This window comes from Microcaecilia unicolor, chromosome 2 (genome assembly GCF_901765095.1).
Source record: "Microcaecilia unicolor chromosome 2, aMicUni1.1, whole genome shotgun sequence".
Taxonomy (NCBI): Eukaryota; Metazoa; Chordata; class Amphibia; order Gymnophiona; family Siphonopidae; genus Microcaecilia; species Microcaecilia unicolor.
Genome location: NC_044032.1, coordinates 209,088,154 through 209,106,947, shown reverse-complemented (window position 1 = coordinate 209,106,947; position 18,794 = coordinate 209,088,154). Strand labels below are relative to the sequence as shown.

General features: G+C 43.4%; 1 protein-coding gene across 3 annotated transcripts in view; it reads right to left on the bottom strand.

Annotated features, from left to right (window-relative positions):
- Positions 1-12,092, bottom strand: part of NAA35 (N(alpha)-acetyltransferase 35, NatC auxiliary subunit) — a 212,113-nt gene extending 200,021 nt beyond the window's left edge. For 2 of the 3 annotated variants that reach the window (XM_030193673.1, XM_030193676.1), the window contains exons 1-3: positions 11,920-12,044; positions 4,863-4,988; positions 178-211 (exon numbers count right to left, since the gene is read on the bottom strand). In XM_030193673.1, the coding sequence (XP_030049533.1) occupies positions 178-211; positions 4,863-4,983 (155 nt within the window). In that variant the 5' untranslated portion in view covers positions 4,984-4,988; positions 11,920-12,044. The other variant, XM_030193674.1, reaches the window with a different exon arrangement.
- Positions 12,093-18,794: the final 6,702 nt, after the last annotated feature.

Here is an 18,794-nt window from a genome sequence, read left to right as displayed (position 1 = left end):
TCGGAGTTCTCTCTATCTCCACCTGCTGGTTGAGGGACATAACCCACAAGTCTCTGGATTGATCTGGGAATGCAATGGAACTGGACATTACAAAAGTTTTAGCACTTTAAAACCAGCCCCCTTAACAAGCGCAGCCAAAAAATAACCAGAAAAACTAAAGGTTAAAGATATACTTACAACTTGTCATGAAGCAGCTCTCCTAAATTCAGTTCTGAAAACAAAAGTAAAGAGCATATTACTTTTTCTCCAAGTCTCCCAGTACAACAGGTTTACTTCTAGGAAATGCATCTGAGCATCTGTAACCCATTTCCCATTTTCTACGTTTTAGTCTATATATTAAAGTTTATAGAAATTATACTCTCACCATCAAAACAACAGGAAAGAGTTCAGTCCATTTCAAATAAGCAGCATTTCCCTGCAAAGAAAGAACCTGCACAGGATCCTCCTTACTCATCTCAACTTGTACACTGACCACAAAAATTCCTACTCTAGCTTCTTTACAAAAGTTTCCCTCTAAAGCACAATCTCACAGCTGCTTTACACCAATGTTCTGAGTGTCACTAAACGCACAGGTGCTCTGATTCGCAAAGAACACTACAATGTCCATAAAGAATGACAGCAAAAAATGCATCAATTTTCCCATGCCTAGCAGCCTGAGTTCTTCATAGTTTTTCATCAAACCTCAGTCACACAGAAAAATCCATATTATTGCCAAGTAAACACTATGACAAACTGCCAAGCAACATCAATTATTCCAGTTTTTATTGCTGGTTTCCATCACCACTAATGATGATGAATCCTTAAGCTTGTGCATGCACTTGCCAACAACTGTGCAGCATTTCAGAGATCAATATTCCAGAGCTGACAAGTTATCTGGTTCCAGGAGAGGGACTTTCTAGCTACTCCTGGCTTCAACTTTACATCCAATACTTTGTGTGTGTAACTCTGACTTCAGCCATTGAAACAAAATTCTGCAAATCTCATAACGCACCAAAGCAGACTTGATAGAAATCTATGACTGATTTAAAAACTCCCTTCTGGTACTGGGTAACTTAGCAGTTCGAACTCAAATTTTTATTTTTATCCTAAATTTCTAAAACAATTTTAGAGCACTGAGCAAAAGTAGGTTAAAATGTTTCCAATATTCCAACAGGTAATTTCTTGAAATAAGAAAAAAGGTGGTCTTCTCAGTATCAAACTCCAACCCCCAATTTGCACTGTGTACAAGCAAGCCCCCCGCCCCCCAATACCTCCGTTCACAGGATAAATCTCAGTACCCTTCTCCACCACCGCCAACTCCAGGCTCCGCTCATTCTGCCTCGCCTCACCCTATGCTTGGAACAACCTTCCTGAGCCCTTACGCCAAGCCCCCTCCCTGCCCGTCTTCAAGTCTTTGCTTAAAGCCCACCTCTTCAATGCTGCGTTCGGCACCTAACCCTTACCGTTCAGTGAATCCAGACTGCCCCAAATTGACTGCCCCTATCGGACCAACCGTTCACTTGTCTATTAGATTGTAAGCTCTTTGAGCAGGGACTGTCTCTCTTTGTTAAATTGTACAGCGCTGCATAACCCTAGTAGCGCTCTAGAAATGTTAAGTAGTAGTAGTAGTATATTGGAGTTTGTTATGACTGAATTTCTTCTCCTTTCAGTTGTCTGAACTTTGTTAACTGTGCAGCTCTATCTTCCAGTACTGCACAGTGGCTTTAACTTTATCTCATCATCACAATGCAAATCACCGCTAGCTACTATTGTAAGAGCACCACTGGCCAGAAGGAGTTGTGATAAACACAGGACTGCCCTACCCTGAGGAGGCCGCCAGAGAGCTCTGTCCTAGGAAAAGTCTGGAAAATGCCCTGATCTGGTCCCTAGAGGGAGCCAAAAGGGGTAGGTCCAAGTAATGACCTGAAGGGACAGCTAGGGGGTACTCATGGTATATGACCTGCCCTTCCATGAAGAGGCCACCAGGGGGAGCTCTCAGAGTAGGTGATGGAAAATTGGAGAGATTTCTGGGCCTGGACCTTTCTGGAACCAGAGGGAGGGACCTAAAGAGGTGAGGAGGATAATTAGCCACCCTATAAAGAGCATCCTCCAAGAAGAGAAAAAGAGAGGAGATGGGGGACCTGAAGCCAGTTGGAGGAGATTCCTGGAATATGGGAGAGAAGGATCCCTCTAAAAGCCCAGAAGGTACTGACCTGATAGGCCTTTTGGTAGAAATTAAAGTGTGTATTATTGGAAGTTGAATGATATGCAGGGAAGGAGGAGATTCCTGAAAGTGAGAGAGAAGGGTCCCTCTACAAACCAAGAAGGTGCTGACCTAGGATATCTTTTGGGGTAGAAATGAAACTGTATTATTGAAAGTTGAATGATATGCTGGACACTGTGTCCACACCCAGGAACTGGGTGCTAATAAAGAGTTACTGTTAATTTGCATCTGGTGTGGAGTGAATTTGCATATGGCTGAAAGCTGAGAAACCTGAGTTATATTCCCAAGAAGGGTGACCAGGGGGCCCATCAGAGGAACTGGTAAGGTGGCCTGTTACCAGGGGATACAGCTGGGAAGCAGGTCCACGAATGGGTGTTAATGAAGATGTCACCCCGAGTGAAAGAGGAGCCCAAAACATAGAGACCAGATTTACAGGAGTCACAGAGAAGCCTTGTTTCTGGGTGGTTCATTAGCAGAGTGCTAACGAACCCTGGCTGAGAATGGAGGACGGTGGACAGGAGCCACAAGAGGGTCCTCAGCACATGAGACCCCTGGGGGTTTACAGAGTCAAGCTGTTTAAACTAATTGTTTAGCCTAAAGGATGAATGACTATCACCATGCCATATCTTACAGAAAGACACCAGGAGCTACTACCACAGCCAGGCTTGCAATATCAAGAAGCCACAACCTAAAAAAGTCCATACAGGATGAGGAGATACGATAAAAACTTTTAAATATCTCCAGGGTAAAAATTCACTGGAAAAGGGCCTCCTTTGGAAAGAGGAGTCATAAAATGAAAGTAAACAGGGGACTGAATTGACAGTAATCTGAGAGGAGTTCTTTATGGAAAGGGTGATGGATACATGAAAACAGTCTCTCAGGGGAGGTAACGGAGAAAGAATAGTATCCGAACTCAAGAAAGCAGGGTACAAGCACAGAGGATGAATTGTAGAGCTTTGCAGTTGGTATAGATAGGCAGACTGGATAGGCCACATGATCCTTATCTGCCATCATTTTTTGTTTCAAAAACAGGAAGAGAACTGATCATGAATACATTTAACTCAAATCCTAGAATACCCTTCGTTTCCCTATTTTGTTTTCTTCTCACCATCTAACAATCAGTATAAAACTAACACTGTAGATTCACTAGTTTGTTCACCTAAATGAGGTACATTTGATATTCAAAGGTCTACAGAGGTGGAAGCTTTTTCTTACAGAACTTGGACACCAGCCAACAGTTTTATCCACCAGAAAAATTATTTCCTGTCCCTTATAAATTTACTTCATGTTTGACAATTTGTTGTAGTATGCGTTTCATTTTTGCTCTCTTCTTTGACTTCCTCCAGTCTCTTCCACTTGATGTAGCCTGGCACCAGGGTATTCCCCAGTGGCACCAAGTCCTCTCTGCAACTCAGCAAAGTAAAGCCATCCGGAAAGCAACTCCAACTGGTATCAGGTATTATCCAGCCCTGCAGGTTTGTGATTCTGAAACAAATTATCTCCAGAGACAGCATCATGCTTTCAATCAGTTTAGTGCACTATCAACATATGGTATAAACCAGCTGCAAGAATAACACCACATTCTGCACTGTAAGAAAGCTGAATGAGCTTCAACAAATATTGTGGAATAGACTGGAGAAAAAAAAAAAAAAAGAGAGAATTGTGTTCCTTGAAAAGAAAAAAAATACATTTTTTAGCTTTAGGATATCTCACACCATAAAAAAATATGAAGCCACAGCAGGCGAGATCATAGTTACTGATGCTAGACCAAGAAGTAGTAAGTCTGCATTCTCCTGCTAGCTTGGTATTAAGAGCTTTTAAGGGTTTCTGGGTGATGGAGAGAGATGATGGGGGAGGGGGAATCATTTGTTTTGCAAAAAAACAGGTGAAGCAGTCATTACTTTTGTATTGAACAGGTTGGATGGGGGACCTAGGGGTGATGGAGCATGTGTTCACTATTGGTCAGGTGGAAAAGAAAAATTATGAAGTGGAGGGTAGACAGCCATTTGCCTTATTAGCAGGCTGGAGAAGCGGAATCTGAAGGGACAGTGTCATTTGTTTTGGATCAGTTGGGGTGGGGAAATCAAGCGATGGAAATTATTTTTGTTGCAAGCAAGTAGGAGACTGGTTGGGAGGTAGAAGCTTTTCTTTTGTTTTTACTTTTAGTTGAGAGAAGGAAAAAGCCGAAGACTTGCCCTTCCCCAAGTAAAACTGCTAATGAACCTAAGTAATATGCTAAAAGTTTATTTAGAGGCATACTTCAAAACACTTAAGACTTACAAAGTTACACAGAAACCTATGGAACTTTGTAAGTCTAAGTGCTTTGAAAATCAGCGCCTTAATATTTTAGTTCCTGGCAAAAGTTAAAGTAGCATATTAGATTTAGCTTCTGACTTTGGGCCCAATGTACACTGCATGCTACATACCTGTTCAACAATGCCAGTGAATTAACATTTAACACACATTTAAAACATCATCCTCTTAATTAAATCCCTCATTTACAATTCATTATGACAGGAGTTTGAATTCATATAGTTTTTCTCTCTATGTTAATATATTTAATATATAGCTAGTACTCTACTGCCTATGCAGCGTGCTAAATCTTAAAAAACATGCACACTGGCGCTTTATCCTAAGGCCTTTCTTCAGGCTTCATTACCTCTGCAGGCCTCTTTGAAATCCTGAGTAATATCTATCCAGCTTGTATTGCTCTTCTCCATTTTGTCAGGTATAGGGAGTTCCCATCCTGAATCATCCTCCGCTGAGGCTTTCATGACCATGGCACCTGGAAGCAAAAGGATTTATACAGTAAAAAGAACAAACCAATGAGAGGTGCTCTAAAGAATACTGCATTCAAGAAAGAAAATAAAAAGCTAGTAAAAAAGAAGGCAGATGAGTCACCACTGCCAAGACTAATCAGATTTCTAGACCAAGTAAGTAGAGCTATTTAAAAAAATTGTATTAATCCATGCAAGCAACTAATTGAGTAGAGTAGCCTAGTGATTACAGTATCTGGTGGTCTTTTTCCTCCCTTATTCTAAAACATTAATAAAAATTAGGTGAGAGTGTTTGAATCGAGATTCACTGTTATATTGTCGAGACAAACAGGAAAGCCAAATCACACTGCTGCTCCTTGTGATCTTGGGCAAGTCACTTAGCCCTCCACTGTGTCAGGTACAAAGTTAGATTATAAATCCTCCAGTGACAGGAAAATAAAGTACCAGAATATAATTCACCTTGAGCTACAACTGAAAAAGGTGCGAGATAAAGTCAAATTAAAAAATTTTTTTTGAACTATTATGACATCAATTGTGGCAAATCATCATGTTCAGTTAATGCTGCATCATATCAATCAAATAAGGCTTTTGAAAACATTATGCAACATGAAGCACTTATGGAATGTGAAGTGGCAAAATCCACACAGTTCTAGATCAGTTTAAAGCTGGAAAGGTCACTATTGCATTCCTAGCTTTCCCTTGCCTATGGTAGAAAGGCTTTTGTCGGAGGTGTATCTTACAAAGCTCCAATGAATTCCAATTGTGGTGATGGGCTTAGTTGGAACTTGGAGTAGCCTATAACTAACCCTAGTAACTACAGCACTTAAGATGTTTGTGTGCAGCAAGCTTTCTGACTCTTCTCGAGATGTGCTCTTTACCAGCCAGTCATCCAAACAAGGAAACGCATGCTCTCCTAGTCTGAATAGGTACACTGCTACGACCACAAGGCTTTTGTGAATGCCTGAAGAGCTTGCACAAGGCCAAACTGCAGTACACGATGCTGGTAGTGATGTTTCTTAAAGATGAATCAGAGATTCCTCCTGCAATTGGGATGTATTTGTATGCGAATGGAAGCGAAGATCACCAGTTTCCAAGACTTGACTTGGAGTAGTTCCTTTAATAATTATGTCGAGCTACTACTACTACTATTTAGCATTTCTATAGCGCTACAAGGCGTACGCAGCGCTGCACAAACATAGAAGAAAGACAGTCCATGCTCAAAGAGCTTACAATCTAATAGACAAAAAATAAAGTAAGCAAATCAAATCAATTAATGTGTACAGGAAGGAGGAGAGGAGGGTAGGTGGAAGCGAGTGGTTACAAGTGGTTACGAGTCAAAAGCAATGTTAAAGAGGTGGGCTTTCAGTCTAGATTTAAAGGTGGCCAAGGATGGGGCAAGACGTAGGGGCTCAGGAAGTTTATTCCAGGCGTAGGATGCAGCGAGACAGAAGGCGCGAAGTCTGGAGTTGGCAGTAGTGGAGAAGGGAACAGCATAACGGCATAAGGGGGAAGTCCTTGAAACAGCGGGGAGGCGAAACATGCATGTCGGACATATTTGAGCCCCTAGTCCGTACATATTTAAGATAAGTACCTTAAAGAAGTTTATAAAATGAATTGAAGCCTATGAAGAATTTAGTGCTGTTTTAATTGCCATAAATCATTGTTGGTCAATTAGCACTACTGAGGCAAGAGTTAAATTGTTTAGAAATTGTTTGTGAGAAAACTGAAGAGTGAAGATGGAGTGGTGAGAGAAATAATAGCTGGGACTGAGAAAAGTATAGTGTGACAGAAAAAAGAAAGCCATATAATACATAAAAACTTCAATTACACAGCCAAGGGAAAAAAGAAAATGATACAACCAAAGGAATGGTACAAACAACATACATGACCCATTCCCATTTTGTATATATAAACCCCCCTTCCTACCCCCCAAATCCCTCCACGCCCAGTTCCTTCCCCCTTACTATGTATCCTCAATCAAATGAAGTGACTGAATTCCAGGTTGGTCCTGAAAAGCCTTCCAAAGGGCACCATATAATGTCATCTTGCCCCTCCATGACTGCAATATCCACAAAAGCTCCCAAAAGGCCATCCGAGACATACAACCTTCCACTTAGCAAGGGATGGAGGTTCTTTCCTCACCAGTGCTAACAGTACAAACTGTCTCTGCTAGTCCACTAGACTCTGGGCACGCAGAGCAACATCGGATCCCAACAACAGCACCCCATATGACCACTCATATGCTGTCCCCAAGACAGCCTCTATAGCAGAGATAACCCCACAACACAAAGGCTGCAACTTTGAGCATTCCAAAAAAATGATGCATCGTAGTGCCTCTCCCCACTTCACATGTCACACATATCAGAGTCCCAAAGTCCCATGGAGACATATTTTCAAAGCACTTAGCCTTCCAAAGTTCCATAGAAACCTGTGGAACTTTGGAAGGCTAAGTGCTTTGAAAATATGCCCAATGGTCTTCTTCCCTTTACTCTTGAAAATATATGCATCATGTAAAATTTTTAGTTGGATCTCATGGAGACCCATGTTGGGAGTAACTCAAAGCCAGAACAAAGGACGACAAATCCTATTCAGAAACTGCGTCCCCCAGGCAGGAACACTACCATTCAGCCATCTTTGCAACCCAAGGGAAAGGTTGCTGCTCATTCCCCAACCTGTACCACACTGACAATTTATTAGAGGGTGCTGGCATCTCCACAAAAAGGGTATCTAGCTGGGTAAAAATGGGGTGTGGGCGACCAGAACTCCTCAAAGAAAGAAGGCGCCGATGCATAGAAGTCCCCGGAAAGAATTGTTCACTATTTCCACCTCGGTAAAAATTACCAAGGTGGAAATAGTGAGCGATTCTCAAAACAAAATTGCATGCAAATTAGCTGCACAGACCTTTAGGGTGCAGCTCGGTAGGGAAAGTGCCAGGGCATGTGCATAGCAGTCAATCAGTAAGCGTGGCTGCTATGCGCATGCCCTGAATGCGCCTCCACAGCGTTTCATACATACGCAGCTGTGACTTTTTTTGTGGCCTGGAAGCTCTTGGAGCCAGAGACCCTTCCAGTGTACCAGCTCGGAGACTCACCAGTTCTAACGCCTTTGATCTTTTGTCCCAGGGCCTGCGGTGCTTTGTTCTCCCCCAGTAGGGCAAGGCTTTCTCCCAGAAGCTGGGCGGAGTTCTCTCGCAGCCATCGCATCAGTCCCTCAGGGGGCTTTCTCCCCACCATCTCCAGGTCCTTCAGGGGTTCAGTCCAGAACTTCTCCATCCTCCTGCTCAGAGCTTGGGACGGGAATGAAGGTTCAGTTTTGGGAACGTCCCAATCCAGTGCTGCATGGATATCAGTGGGATCCACCCCAGGCAAGCTGGGCCAGCTGCGAGTGGTAACCAGTGCGGGGAGAGGGATAAGAGTGAGCACCTACATGATAGGCAGAGAAACAGCCCCAATGCAAATCAAGAGAGCAGCCAGGCTCCTGATTAGCAGATTCCGAGGCTTCCTCGGCACCCATCAAGCTATCCCTCCTGTGATCACCTTCCACCTGCCTCATGAAAACACTGAACAGAAACAAGCGACACATAACCTGATGGAAGTTTTCCATGATGAAATCCAAACCCTAGTAATAAGAATTTTTCCTTGATCCATTTCTGATCAGTCACACTTTCCTTGCTACCGTTCTCTCTGCAACTAGACAGTTTAAAGAACAGCTGTCTACTTTTGTACAATGGACCATTCAGGAATGCCAATACAGAAAATATGAGGCGAGATCCAGAAGTCACTGCTACGACAGTTACTGACCACCTTTTACAAATCCCTCATAAAAGGTAGGCTTTTCTTTATGTGCATTGCTCAGGAATGGCTGTGCATCGCTTGGAATGAACATTTGAATAGTAATCAGCTCATTTACATACATTTTGCCTAGAATACTTATTGTCTGCTGCCACAAATGGTAAGAAGCTTGCAGAGCCCCTTTGTGCATTTTCTACCGAAGACTGTGCTCTCTAAACCGGCTGGAACCGGTCAAAAAATGCACATTACTGGCATGGTAAGTTTTGTGCATTGGGACCTGAATCTTTTGGGCACTCTACTGTGTGGATCAACAGCAAGAGCCCTGTCTAAACTAGGAAGAGAAGGAGGGAGGAAGATACCTCCACTTTTGAAAGTAGTAGCATCTCCTTTGCCCTCCACTCTGGTACCTCCTGAAAGAGGAGGCTGAGTCAGAAGTCATCATGGAGATGATCTTAAAAGCATCACTGCTGCTTGATTGGGGTAGCAGCCTCCTGCATCTTATCTCCAAATAAATTCTCTCCACAGCACTGCGTATCAGCAGGCTCTTCCTGCTTATCATAACTGAAATCTGAAGCCCAGAACCAGGCGAGTTTCCCTACTGAAAATATCATAAATCGCTCAGCCTGTGTATTTTCTATACTCTTCTCTTTTCTCACTAGTGAATGGAGTTGCTCAAGTTCTCCCAAAGGAGAATGTCAACAAACTCTGCTATACTGCACATTATGTTCTTTGACGGCATGCCGATAAAGAGCTGCTAAGAAGCTATGCAGGAAGCAAGCACAGCATTCTGAAAAAAAAAAAAAATCCTCCTTAAAAGACTCCAATGTCCAAGCTCTCCCAGGGGGTACTAAGGAATGAGACTTCAGAATTTCTGGCTCTTTTCAGAGTGGTTTCAACCACCATGGAATGATAAAGAAGCTGCTTCAGTAGCTATATGAATCTAGACACAGAATTGACCTTATTGTAAATTAGAGTGAGGGTTCCAAAATTCTCATCTACATATCCTTCAGGATTCTGTGACTAGGCACAATCACAGCCTCCTTGAGGGAGGGGTTGAGGAATTGAAGGATGTCCAGCATTTCTGCCCTAGTTTCCTCCTCTACCTTTAACTTAAATGGAACAGCATCAGCCATTTCCCTCAAAATCAATGAATGAGAGCTCCTCTGGTTGTGTTATGTTTATGCACTCACTTTTACATTCCTTTACTGCCCACTGTTTCCACATTTCTAGAAGATTTTAAATTGTATTTGTTTTTCAACTATGTGTTTGGTAACTACCCTATACCCTCTCACAGCAGGTTGAACTACAGTTTGTCTTTTGTTATAAGATTCGCAAGGTGCCAACTTAGCACAGCTTAATTTTAACGAAACGTCAGTGGTAACCTCACAAGCATTGTTCTAATAGATACTTTACACACACTGCTCTTAAGTGCTTTCTGTTTGATAGTGGTACTACGAGTCCCATGGTGAACACTGACAAACATTTTATGCTGTATACATGAGTTACTTTTTTATATTTTGTACATATATAGATATATTATTGTTCTACATAAGTGTTTTAATACATCTGTTTTTAGTGCCATCAGACACTTGAAACATCTACCCATCTCACATTCATGCAGTATGCACAGTTCCATTCTTTAACACCTTTATTTATATGTTTCCCTCTTATATAAATTTTTTTATTCCCCCTATCATTTTTTGTTTTGCTTGGGTGTGCCGCTTTGAGATCTGGGATTAGATTAGAATTTTGGAATCATCATTTATTTATTTAGATTTTGCTCACACCTTTTTCAGTAGTAGCTCAAGGTGAGATAAATTCAGATACTCTGGATATTTCTCTGTCCCAGGAGGGCTCACAATCTAAGTTTGTACCTGAGGCAATGGAGGGTTAAGTGACTTGCCCGAGATCACGAGGAGCAGCAGTGGAATTTGAACCGGCCACCTCTGTATTGCAAGACTGGTGCTCTAACCACTAGGCCACTCCTCCACTCCACATATGTAACATATTACATATCATGTAATATGTTACATATGTGGACCAACAGTTTTTTCAAATTACTAGTTACACATAATTCCAGTTTAATTGATGTGTTTTCACGAATCTGTCAAAAGTAGTTGCATCATGCATTTTCTTGAAGCATGTGTCTGTGTTTGAATGGCCATACATTGCCAGCACATGCACAGCAGCTAGCTCATGGAACAGCACCAGAATCTTTGAAAGTCCTTCTAAAGCAGCCCTATGTACTTAAAACCACAAGCTAAATAACTGGGGTTTTTAGTAGCAATAAATGATAGATGACCTATATCCAATCTATCTTAGGCTGTTAACCAAGCAGATGGAAAATGCCAAACAAGATCGAGCAACTTGGACAATACAAAAATATAGATAACAGATCACTAAAGACCAGTAGGCTAGGAACAGCAAAAAGGTGTACAGGTAGCACTGCTAAATATTATGCAGTCTACTCAGTGGTCAACAACAGCAACAACAACAAAAAAGGAATAAGCAAATTCCCCTTGTGGATGGAAGCCATGGGCTGTCACCATTCTGGCAGATCACTACTAACCCATTAAAATAACTCCAGAACTCTAACCCAAAAACAAAACGTACTGCCCTGGCCTTTTTGGCCTTGCGTCTGCTCCTCAGGTACTCACAAACAAGCCTAGCTTACTAGACATTCACAGTTAATAATATATATCAAGTCTATCTGTACAGATTGGTTACCTGTAAAACTAATCCCTGTGATATTTGGGAATCAGAGTTGTGTACCTCTGTCCCACCCATGTCATGCAAATCTACAGACAAGCCAATCTGTGCTCTTGATTGCTGTTATCTATCTGGTACCTGTAACAAAAATTACTTCTGTACCAACCATTCTCACTAACAAAAAAAAAAAAAGATGCACATAGGAGGTCAATACTCCTGGTCTAGAACTGTGTTGTCAGCGACTTCCACCCCACCGACCGTGCTAATAACAGCACAGTGCATACCTACAAGATGTACTATAGAAACCATAATGACAATAATAATAATAACTGTAATCACCCCCCCCCCCCCCCCCAAATCATCATCATATCTTTCAATGCTACAGTGGAGGCGGAAGTGGACAGGAAAGGAACGAAGAATCAGACATTGTTGTCCCTACCCCACGGAAGGTACGATTCAAACTCCACCCACAGCTCGTGCGCTCAGCACCGGTACTATCCCACCACGCAACAAACCACCAGCATGCAACACACCGCAACCGACTCCGCGCGTGCGCCCTGCACTGCACTCACTGCAGTAACCAATCAACTGCCTGATCCAACACAGGCACACAGCCTGAGAACGAATGTTTGAATTACGGTATTAGCCTCGCGAGAAAGTTTACGTAACCCCAGGAGGGGAGACAGCTCTCGCGATATCTAAATGTATCCCAAACTGTGCATAGCAGCCTAAGAGCCGAAGTAAAGATAGGGGGCGCGCTGACTAAGGAAGTTGGATTAAAAAAAAACAGGACAAAGGATGACGTCAAAGGCTGAAGCCATTTAGTGTAATCTCAATTTCCCTTCCCGCGCAGCCGTCATCCCCATACACGCAAAACAAAGCAAACCTATGAGCTGTTGCATCTATGCTGTTCTTTATTACAGGTAGCATTTTTATCTCACTTATATTTTTAAAATGCCGGCTTGTGCAGCATACGGATGTACACAGAGGAAGAATAATAACGGAATAACATCATAGGTAAAGTGGTCTGGTAACGTGTTAGTCCTCTTTTAAAGGTAAAAAGTAGAAATAAATCAAAACATATTAAAGAAAATAAGATAATACCTTAACTTAATACATAGTAACATGGAGGGGCATAATTGAACGGCGCCGGCCATCTTCGGGGCAGGCGCCACAAGGGGGCTGAGCCAACCGTATTTTCGAAATACGGTTGGGGCCGGCTAAATTGATCGCCGGGTGTAGAAGAGATGGCCGGCTTCGTTTTTCAGCCATAATGGAAACCGGGACCGGCCATCTCAAACCCGGCGAAATGCAAGGCATTTGGTCGGGGGAGGAGCCAGCATTTGTAGTGCACTGGCCCCCCTCACATGCCAGGACACCAACTGGGCACCCTAGGGGGCACTTCTAAAAATTAAAAATAAAACTAGCTCCCAGGTACATAGCTCCCATACCTTGTGTACTGAGCCCCCCAAATCCCCCCCAAAACCCATTACCCACAACTGTACACCACTACCATAGCCCTTAGGGATGAAGGGGGGCACCTAGATGTGGGTACAGTGGGTTGTGGGGGGGGGGGGTTGGAGGGCTCCCAGTTACCACCACAAGTGTAACAGGTGGGGGGGAGATGGGCCTGGGTCCACCTGCCTGAAGTGCACAGCACCCACTAAAAACTGCTCCAGGGACTTGCATACTGCTGTCAGGGAGCTGGGTATGACATTTGAGGCTGGCATAGAGGCTGGCAAAAAATATTTTTTTGGAGTGGGAGGGGGTTGGTGACCACTGGGGGAGTAAGGAGAGGTGATCCCCGATTCCCTCCGGTGGTCAGTTGGGGCTCCCTTGTGAAGCTTGGTCGTGAAAAAAAAGGGACCAAGTAAAGCCAGCGAAATGCTTATCAAGCCTGGCTTTTTTTTTTTTCCATTATCAGGCGAAGCCGGCCATCTCGTGAGCATGCCCCTGTCTCGCCCCGCCCCCGTCCTGCCTTCACTACCCTACCGACACGCCCCCTTGAAGTTTCACCAGCTCCGCGACAGAAAGCAGTTGAACCCGGCCAAAATCGGCTTTCGACTATACCAATTTGGCCGGTTTCAGGAGATCGCCGGCCATCTCCCGATCTGTGTCGGAAGATGGTCAGGGATCTCTTTCGAAAATGAGCTGGATAGTAATATAGTAGATGACAGTCTGCCCAACAAGATAAACTCATATGTGCTACTTTTTTGTGTTACCTGACCTTGATTTGTATCTGCCATTTTCAGGGCACAAACCGTAGAAGTCTGCCCAGCACTAGCCCCACCTCCCAACCACCAATCCCGCCTCCCCCCACTGGCTCTGCCACCCAACCTCCGCTAAGCTTATGAGGATCCATTCCTTCTGAACAGGATTCCTTTATGTTTATCCCACGCATTTTTGAATTCCGTTACCGTTTTCATCTCCACCACCTCCTGCGGGAAGGCATTCCAACTATCCATCACTCTCTCCGTGAAAAAATGCTTCCTGACATTTTTCTTGAGTCTGCCCCCCTTCAATCTCATTTCATGTCCTCTAGTTCTACCGCCTTCCCATCTACGGAAAAGGTTCATTTGCGGATTAATACCTTTCAAATATTTGAACGTCTGTATCATATCACCCCTGTTTCTCCTTTCCTCCAGTGTATACATGTTCAGGTCAGCAAGTCTCTCCTCATACGTCTTGTAACGCAAATCCCATACCATTCTTGTAGCTTTTCTTTGCACCACTGCAATTCTTTTTACATCCTTAGCAAGATACGGCCTGCAAAACTGAACACAATACTCCAGACGGGGCCTCACCAACAACTTATAATACAGGGGCATCAACACTTCCTTTCTTCTGCTGGTCACACCTCTCTCTATACAGCCTAGCAACCTTCTAGCTCCGGCCACCACCTTGTCACACTGTTTCATTGCCTTCAGATCCTCAGATACTATCACCCTCTCCCCGTCTGTATATATCAGACTCTCACAGCCTAACACATACGTCTCCTATTTCTATTCCCTAAGTGCATCACTTTGCATTTGTTTGCATTGAATTTTAATTGCCAACCTTAGACCATTCTTCTAGCTTCTGCAGATCCTTTTTCATGTTTTCTGTTAGAATATGTTTTGTATTTTTCATGCATTATCTGTCCAGCAATTTCTCTATGATTACCCTGTGACCTCTAATGTCACTTGCCTGGTGAGGTCACAACCATGTATTTCCTGTGGGTGTGGTTAAGGATTTTATAATGCCTTTTGGCCACACATGAGCTCTCTCTTGTTTTTCTTTTTCATAACCTGAGAGGACATCCTTGATAGAATCCATTGTCATCTGAGCACATGTAAAAAGTTGATAAACTAAATATACTGTTATATGTTTTTCTAAGCCTGCCTGCATATACATGCAAGATGTATTTTCTCTTTCTAACCACAAACTGTGAGTAAAAAGATGTTTTTACTTCATCTTTAAAAGAGACTGAGCTGTGGTTATTCTGGGGTGTGTAAGAGAGAGAGAGAGATGAAGATAAGAAGTTAATATTAATTGCTGTTACCATAAAAAGGGAACTTATTCTTATTTTTGCTAACGCTGAAGCTGTGTGTGTGTAAATCTGAAAAATACTCTGATAAGTATTTAATAATCCAACATTTTCCACTCCCTCCCGGGTGTCCACTCTGTTACAAATCTTAGTGTCATCCGCAAAAAGGCAAACTTTACCTTCTAACCCTTCGGCAATGTCACTCACAAATATATTGAACAGAATCGGCCCCAGCACCGCCTGTGGCACTTCACTGCTCACCTTTCCCTCATCCGATCGAATTCCATTTACCACCACCCTCTGGCGTCTGTCCATCAACCAGTTCCTAATCCAGTTCACCACGTCTGGTCCTATCTTCAGCCTATTCAAGAGCCTCCTGTGGGGAACCGTGTCAAAAGCTTTGCTGAAATCTAAGTAGATTACATCTATAGCACGTCCCTGATTCAATTCTCCGGTCACCCAGTCAAAGAATTCAATGAGATTCGTTTGGCACGATTTCCCTTTGGTAAAACCATGTTGTCTCGGATCTTGCAACTTATTGGCTTCAAGGAAATTTACTATCCTTTCCTTCAGCATCGCTTCCATTACTTTTCCAATAATCGATGTGAGGCTTACCGGCCTGTAGTTTCCAGCTTCTTCCCTATCACCACTTTTGTGAAGAGGGATCACATCCGCCGTTCTCCAATCCCATGGAACCAATCCCGTCTCCAAGGATTTATTAAACAAATCTTTAAGAGGACCCACCAGAACCTCTCTGAGCTCCTTCAATATCCTGGGGTGGATCCCGTCCAGTCCCACGGCTTTGTCCACCTTTAGCTTTTCAAGTTGTTCATACACATTCTCTTCCGTGAATGTTGCTATATCCACTCCATTATCGTTTGTAGTTTTGCCAGTCAATCACGATCCTTCTCCAGGATTTTCTTTTGTGAAAACAGAACAAAAGTATCTATTTAGCAAATTTGCTTTTTCTTCATCATTATCTACATAGCGGTTCACAGCATCTTTCAGTCTCACAATTCCCTTTTTAGTCTTCCTCCTTTCACTAATATACCTGAAGAAATTTTTGTCACCCCTCCTTACCTTTCTAGCCATTTTTTCTTCCGCTTGCGCTTTTATCAGACATATCTCTCTCTTGGCTTCTTTCAGTTTCATCCAGTATTCCTCTCTGTGTTCCTCTTCTTGAGTTTTTCTGTATTTCAGGAACGCCATCTCTTTGGCCTTTATTTTCTCGGCCACTTGCTTAGAGAACCATATCGGTTTCCTTTTTCTCTTGCTTTTATTTACTCTCCTTACATAAAGGTTTGTGGCCCTATTTATAGCTTCTTTCAGCTTGGACCACTGTCCTTCCACTTCTCATTCGTCCTCCCAGCCCATCAGCTCCTTCCTCAGGTATTCCCCCATTTTACTAAAGTGAGCATGCTTGAAATCCAAGACTTTGAGTTTTGAGTGGCCGCCCTCCACTTCAGCCGTCATATCAAACCAAACTGTTTGATGGTCACTGCTGCCCAGGTGGGCACCCACTCGGACATTTGACACACTATCCCCATTTATGAGCACCAGATCCAGCGTCGCTCCCTCCCTCGTGGGTTCTGTCACCATTTGTCTGAGCAGAGCACTTTGGAAAGCATCCATGATCTCTCTACTTCTTTCCGATTCCGCAGACGGAACCTTCCAATGTACATCTGGCAGATTGAAATCTCCCATCAACAGAACCTCTCTCTTCTTTCCCAAGTTTTGAATATCTGCGATCAGATCTTTATCTAGTTCCTCCAATTGTGTCGGGGGTCTGTAGACAACACCCACATGGACAGAGGTTCTATTCTCTCGTTTTAAGGTGATCCATATCGCTTCTTCCTTTCCCCAGGTCCCTGTCATTTCAGTCGCTGCGATATAATTTCTCACATACAGAGCTACTCCTCCACCTTTACGACCATCTCTATCCTTCCTAAATAGATTATAGCCTGGTATGTTTGCATCCCATTCATGGGAACCATTGAGCCACGTCTCCGTGATTGCAACAACATCTAAGTCTGCCTCCAACATCAGGGCTTGGAGGTCATGAACTTTATTGCTTAGACTGCGAGCATTTGTGGTCATCGCTTTCCATCTACATTTCCTGGTATGTGTTTCAACATTAGTGATTTGGGGGTGTCTTTTCTCTTTGGGTACCTTCATATCTTTTTGTTTCACCTTCATTGCTTTTTCTTCCGCTTCAGTTCTATTTTCAGGAACATCACAGTTCTGTAATGGAGCAAAAGAATTCTGTAGGGGCAACACTTGTGACGGCGGATGCTTTTGTGTCACATAACGAAGTCTGCCTGAGCCTACCGTGATCCATCTATTAGGTGGTTTTATCCTTTGAAGCAGTGGTGAGAATTTGGTATGATTCTGTGCAGTATGATTTTGTGCAGTCCCAGATGTTGCTTTAAGTGCATCTTTTGATTAGCTTTCGAAGGTAACTCTTCTAGGTAGAGTAGTAATTTGTTATAAATCGTAATCAGTGTGTCATTTGCAGGGGCTGGTTTATACAGACCTGCCAAGGGGTGAGGGGTCCAGATTTTTGAGAGGAAGATTTTAGTACATGCCTCCAGCCTCGCCCCACAGCCTCTGCCTTGGCCCTGCCCACTCTACCTCACAGCTCCGCCACTGGCACACCTCAATCCCGCAGCTATTGCAGAAAATATTTTATTTACACCAGTGACAGCAGGGATGGGGTAAGAGGGAGTGTTTCAGTTCACTCTATTATACCCCCTATCCAGCATCTATTCCCCCCAGGGGCATAACCACAAGACGGCCTCACACCCCCCTCCCCCACTATGAGCTTAAGGCAACTCCAAAATTGTGGCACCAGTTGAATTGCTGGCGGAGATGCCCAAGCCCTGCTAGCTGAAGAGGTCCACTACATGAGCCCCCTACTGTGCTGTTTGCGCAGTGCAGCAGTCGGCAGCATGCTTCAGCCACCGATGCTGGACCTCCTGCATATGCTCAGTTCAGGTACTTGAAAATCGAAAATAAGATGATACCTCTTTATTGGGCTAATGTGACAAAACAGTGGGTTTTTAAGCCTGTAAAACTGTATTAATCTTTCTTGAAGCATATTTCTCTAGTTTTGCCAGCAGGTGCTGTTTCCTTACTTTAAAGCTTTTACAGAGTAATGACTGTTTTTTCTTTAGTCTGGCACAAATAGGAAGTAAGATGCAGTGTACTTTTGAAACCTTGTTGTTCTGGGCTCTGATTGGCCCAGGATCTTAATTCATCTAGGATGTATTGGCTTTTTGCCCCAGTCTTAGCCAGGGAGAATAGAGAGAAAGATCTCTTTGCTGAGACCATGTGAACAGTTATATTTGATAAACTGTGAGCAGCTATATGTTCCTAATCTCCCAAGGTACTATTCAGCTAAAATACCAGCACCAGCATTGGCTCAGTGGAGCTGAGGTTAAGACCCTGGAGGACTGCCAAACCCTGATGGTCCTGGAGCAGTTTATTCAGTGCTATCATCCAGAGGTGAGGGAACATGTTCAAGATCACTAGACCCATACTCCACAGAAGGCAGCTGAGTTAGCTGACATCTTTATGGCTAATCTTCCCTGGTTGGCAAAGAGAAGCCGTCCTTATCCTTAGCAGCCGGGATCCAAGGGCAGCTAGGGCCCTAAGCCAAATATCCCTGCAGCCTCAGAGACTATCAGCAAACCCTCCAGTGTTCCCCCCCAAACCTGAAGACTTTAGTAATGAGCGTCCTTGTTATCAGTGTGGGTGTCCAGGACATGTCAAAGTGGATTGCCCAGATA